This window comes from Aptenodytes forsteri, unplaced genomic scaffold (genome assembly GCF_000699145.1).
Source record: "Aptenodytes forsteri isolate BGI_AS27 unplaced genomic scaffold, ASM69914v1 Scaffold61, whole genome shotgun sequence".
In the NCBI taxonomy this organism is placed as follows: domain Eukaryota; kingdom Metazoa; phylum Chordata; class Aves; order Sphenisciformes; family Spheniscidae; genus Aptenodytes; species Aptenodytes forsteri.
The window spans coordinates 633,626-637,498 of NW_008794443.1; the positions used below are offsets into that span (position 1 = coordinate 633,626).

The following is a 3,873-nucleotide window of genomic DNA, read 5'->3' on the forward strand; positions in this document are numbered from 1 at the left end:
GGGCCGCTGGCCCAGCCGGCGTGGAGCGGCAGGCTGCGGATCACGGCCAAGGGCAAGATCGCGTTCATTAAGCTGGAGGACAAGACCTCGGGTAAGGAGGAGGAGGAGGAGGGAAGGCGACGGCTCCGCGCCTCTCCGTGGGGAGGAAGACGCTACGCCCTGGCATTAACCTGCTCCCGTTTCTCTTTTTCAGGGGAACTTTTTGCCCAGGCGCCGGTGGAGCAGTTCCCTGGCATCGCTGTGGAGAGCGTGACGGACTCCAGCAGATATTTCGTCATCCGGATCGAAGACGGGAACGGTACGTCGCGATGCGTGGGGGACAGGTTGGGGGAATCACCTCAGACAGCCTTCAGTGCCCTCGCTGCTCTTGTTTGTGAAGGATTCCGCCTTTCAAGGGCTAAATATTCTCTGCAGACGGTGGCAGAGGCGAATTATCTCGCTCCCACGCGCCAGCCGCGCTCTGTCCTTCACCAGGAATAAAACCGGTTTAATTTTGCTGCTCGGCGTTAGCGTGAGGACGCCTCTGCGTGCAGGATCATCACCGTGATGCCAACCTCTGCTTCGACTCGCTTATATTAATTCAAAAGCCGGTTTTACTAAGCCTGTACGTGCAACCGGCAAGCTAAAGATACCTCCAGTCCCAGATCTCAGGCTCCGGAGTCCCAGCTCCAGCTGGAGGAGGCGGCGGGCACGGGGGTGTGCGGGACGGGGTATCCCCTCCCTCTTCCTCCGCTGCTTTGCGATTCCAGCCCCTGCTCTTCCTCCTTCCCCAGGCCGCCGAGCTTTCATCGGAGTCGGCTTTGTCGACCGAGGGGATGCTTTTGACTTCAACGTGGCTCTCCAAGACCATTTTAAGTGAGTTCGTGCCTCTCCCTGTGTCCTCTCAGCTTGACTCTTTTTGCGGATTTCCGCCAGAAACGGTGGGGGAGAGGAAGCTGTGAGCTCCTGTCGCGCTTGAGCGGGCGAGCGGGGCGTAAAGGGGTGGAAATGCCTGTTTCTCTGCTCAGCCTTTGCGCAGGCAGCTCTCCTTCTCTCAAATATTTCCTAGCCTGTCTTACTGGGATCCCAAACTGGGCTTCCCAGTCTGAAATTGGGCAAATTCCCTAATTCCTTCTCTTCACGTGCCGCCGGTAAGGGGCTGCTCCCGGGGGACGGGGATGCTGCTCCAGCTGCTGGCAGACGGTGGGGCTTTGGGGCAGGATGGGATGTGCTGCTGGCTGGGGGATCTGAGCGCTGGCGGCCGCTGGTGGGAATCGTTCCCCTGGCGCTGCCCGTACCCTGTCACTCCGTCAGGCGAGGTCTCGGATCGCATCCAGCGCCTTTAAAGAGCTGCTGCCAGGCGGAGGGGATGATCTCGGGCAGGATTTGTCCGGGAGAGCCTCAGGCTGGTCGTTGACGTGTCCTTTTCTGCTCGTGTAATTCCTGCAGGTGGGTGAGGCAGCAGAGCGAGCTGGCCAGACAGGCCGAGAACCCCGATCAGGGACCCAAACTGGATCTGGGCTTCAAGGAGGGGCAAACCATCAAACTCAACATTGCGGTGAGGGGCTTTTTCCGGCTAAATCCGCTCCCGACTTTTTCCCTTGGGTGGCACAAGAGGAAGCGGTGGCTTCGCCCCGAAATCCCGGTGCAGAGCCCTTCGTGATAACGCCGCGTGCAGTGATTTGCAGGGGGGGTTGTGTTACAGTTCCCGGTTACGGAACCGGGTCTGTGGGTTCGTGGTGGGGATTTGCGGGTAAAAAACATCCTTGGTTTGACCCCTCTTGCTCCTCCAGCAGTGGGACGTCGCAGCACAGCGGGGTTTGGTTTTTTTTTTTCCCCAGAATAAAGCGATTTGGCTTCGTGCGAGCTGTGGCTGGGAGGAATCCCGCCTCCGGCTCGGGATTTAAACGTGATACCACCCAAATTTCCGTCTCTTCTTTCAGAACATGAAGAAAAAAGAAGGAGCAACGGGGAACACCAGACCGCGTCCCGTGGGTCTTGGGGGCCTGAGCTTGCTCCCACCACCTCCCGGAGGAAAATCTTCCGCTCCGGTTTGTCCTTCCGGAGAGCGGCCGTCTTCGCTCTCCGCGCCCGCCCAGCTCCCGGGCACCCCCATCACAGGTCCGTGGTCACGCAGCGACGACCGTAAAGCTCTTTAGAGTCGGTTTTATCCATCAAAGTTGGGAAAACAGAGGGGGAATCTGGGAATGAGGGTGGGAAATAACTCCTGATGTTTGTTTTCTCTCTTCCTGATTTTCCTGGCTGCCGACAGACTCCCTCTTGTCCTGGCCGCCGCCCGCTGCTGCTCCCTCTGCCGCCGCCGCCGATGCCTGGGGAGACTTCGCCAAAGCTTCGGGGTGAGGCTGTGTGGGGTTTGTGTGTGGCGTGGGCGATCCCCCCGGCGTTAGAAAACCCCCATCCGGACCAAATCCCGCTGGTTTTGCCGAAAACCCCCGCTGGGGTGGGGGCGCCGCTCCATCCGAACGCCCCTTTTGGGATTTAAAAGCGGCTCTGGCAGCCTGCGTTGCAAATTCCCTGAGTTCGGTGCAGGTCCGTGGGCGCTGCCTTCCTCTTCCTCCCTGCGCCGGCGGCACGCCCCCTCTTCCCCCACTGATCTGGGCCGCTCTGTGCAGCGGGGAGAGTTTTGGGGCGACGCCGGAGGACCCGTTTCTGGCTGCCCAGCTCCCTCCCTGTGTGCCGCAGTCCCTTTCGACGTCTAAAACCTCTTTTTTCCCCGCCTCTTTCCTCCCTCCCTGTGCTGCAGTCCCTTTCGACGTCTAAAACCTCTTTTTTCCCCCCTCTTTTTTTTTTTCTCTCTTTCCAGGTCGGCTGTCGGCTCCTTCAGGACCAAAGCTGGGGCTTCGGGACACCCCGCTCCTGCTCTTAAATCGCCCCACCCCGGCCTCAAAATGCTGAAATAAGTGCCGGAGAGCAAACGGAACGCGTGCCTTAAAACACTCCGCACCAGCGCCCTCCGCGGGGGGGGCCGGGGGGGGCTTTTATTTTCTCCCCGGCTCACAGCAAACCTCCGAGGCTTCCCCTTCCGCAAAAAAAGCCGTCGGCTTCGTCTCCTCTCCTTAATTTAACGAGAGGGTGAGCGAGTGCTCGGAGCAGGGGGGACTCCCGCTCGCAGCGCTGCCCCAATTGAGGTAATTTCCGCTGAAGGTTTACGCGATGGAGCCTCCTCGGAGACTCCTCCGCTTTCTCCTCGCGTGTTTGGGCTGGAGAAATCCTCCCCTCGGCGGGGAGCATCCTCCTGGAGAACCCCTCGCCCGCGACATCCAGACTGAACGCCCTGCCGAGACGCCGAGCGTCGCCCCGGTTTTTTTTCCGAGCGCTCGGCTCCGCGGTGCGGGAGGCGGGGAGCCGGGCCGCCGCGTTTTGATGCTGAAATTCCTCATTTCTTGCTCTTGGGAAGGTTTTGGTTTTGGTTTTGTTTTGTTTTTTTCCCCTCCTCTATTTTGAAGACAGATTTTTACTTCTTTCTGCGGACGTTTTATTAAGCGATATACGCGATGAAGGACGGAATGGAGTCGGTCTCTTTGACAGAGCTGGGGTTGAGATTCCTCTTTAAACAAATAAATATTTTCTTACCTATTTATATTACGGCCTTTCAGTGCAAAGTCCTGCTTATTTTTTTTTTTTCAGCGCCCCAGGTTTTCGTTATTTCCATTTCCAACCGGATGACGAGCGTTTTGGTTTCGGAGCTTAACTTTGCCTGGCGGCGAGCCCGCAAACCCAGGTGAGAGATGCAACGCTTCGAAGCGAATAATAAAATGGTTTTGATGCCAAATAGGGATTTTTTTTTTTTTTTATTTATTTTTTTTAACACCCCCCTCCCCTCCCTCCCTCCCCATTCCGGGCTCGGAGGGGCCGTGATGAGCTTTTGTGGTT

General features: G+C 57.9%; 1 protein-coding gene across 1 annotated transcript; it reads left to right on the plus strand.

Annotated features, from left to right (window-relative positions):
• On the plus strand, positions 1 to 2,340 carry NECAP2 (NECAP endocytosis associated 2; the record flags this gene model as incomplete). Its single annotated transcript, XM_019474711.1, has 6 exons — positions 1 to 91; positions 194 to 298; positions 774 to 855; positions 1,429 to 1,537; positions 1,923 to 2,100; positions 2,252 to 2,340. Coding segments are annotated over 6 exons (654 nt in total), but the record flags the coding sequence as incomplete, so codon positions are not given.
• Positions 2,341 to 3,873: the final 1,533 nt, after the last annotated feature.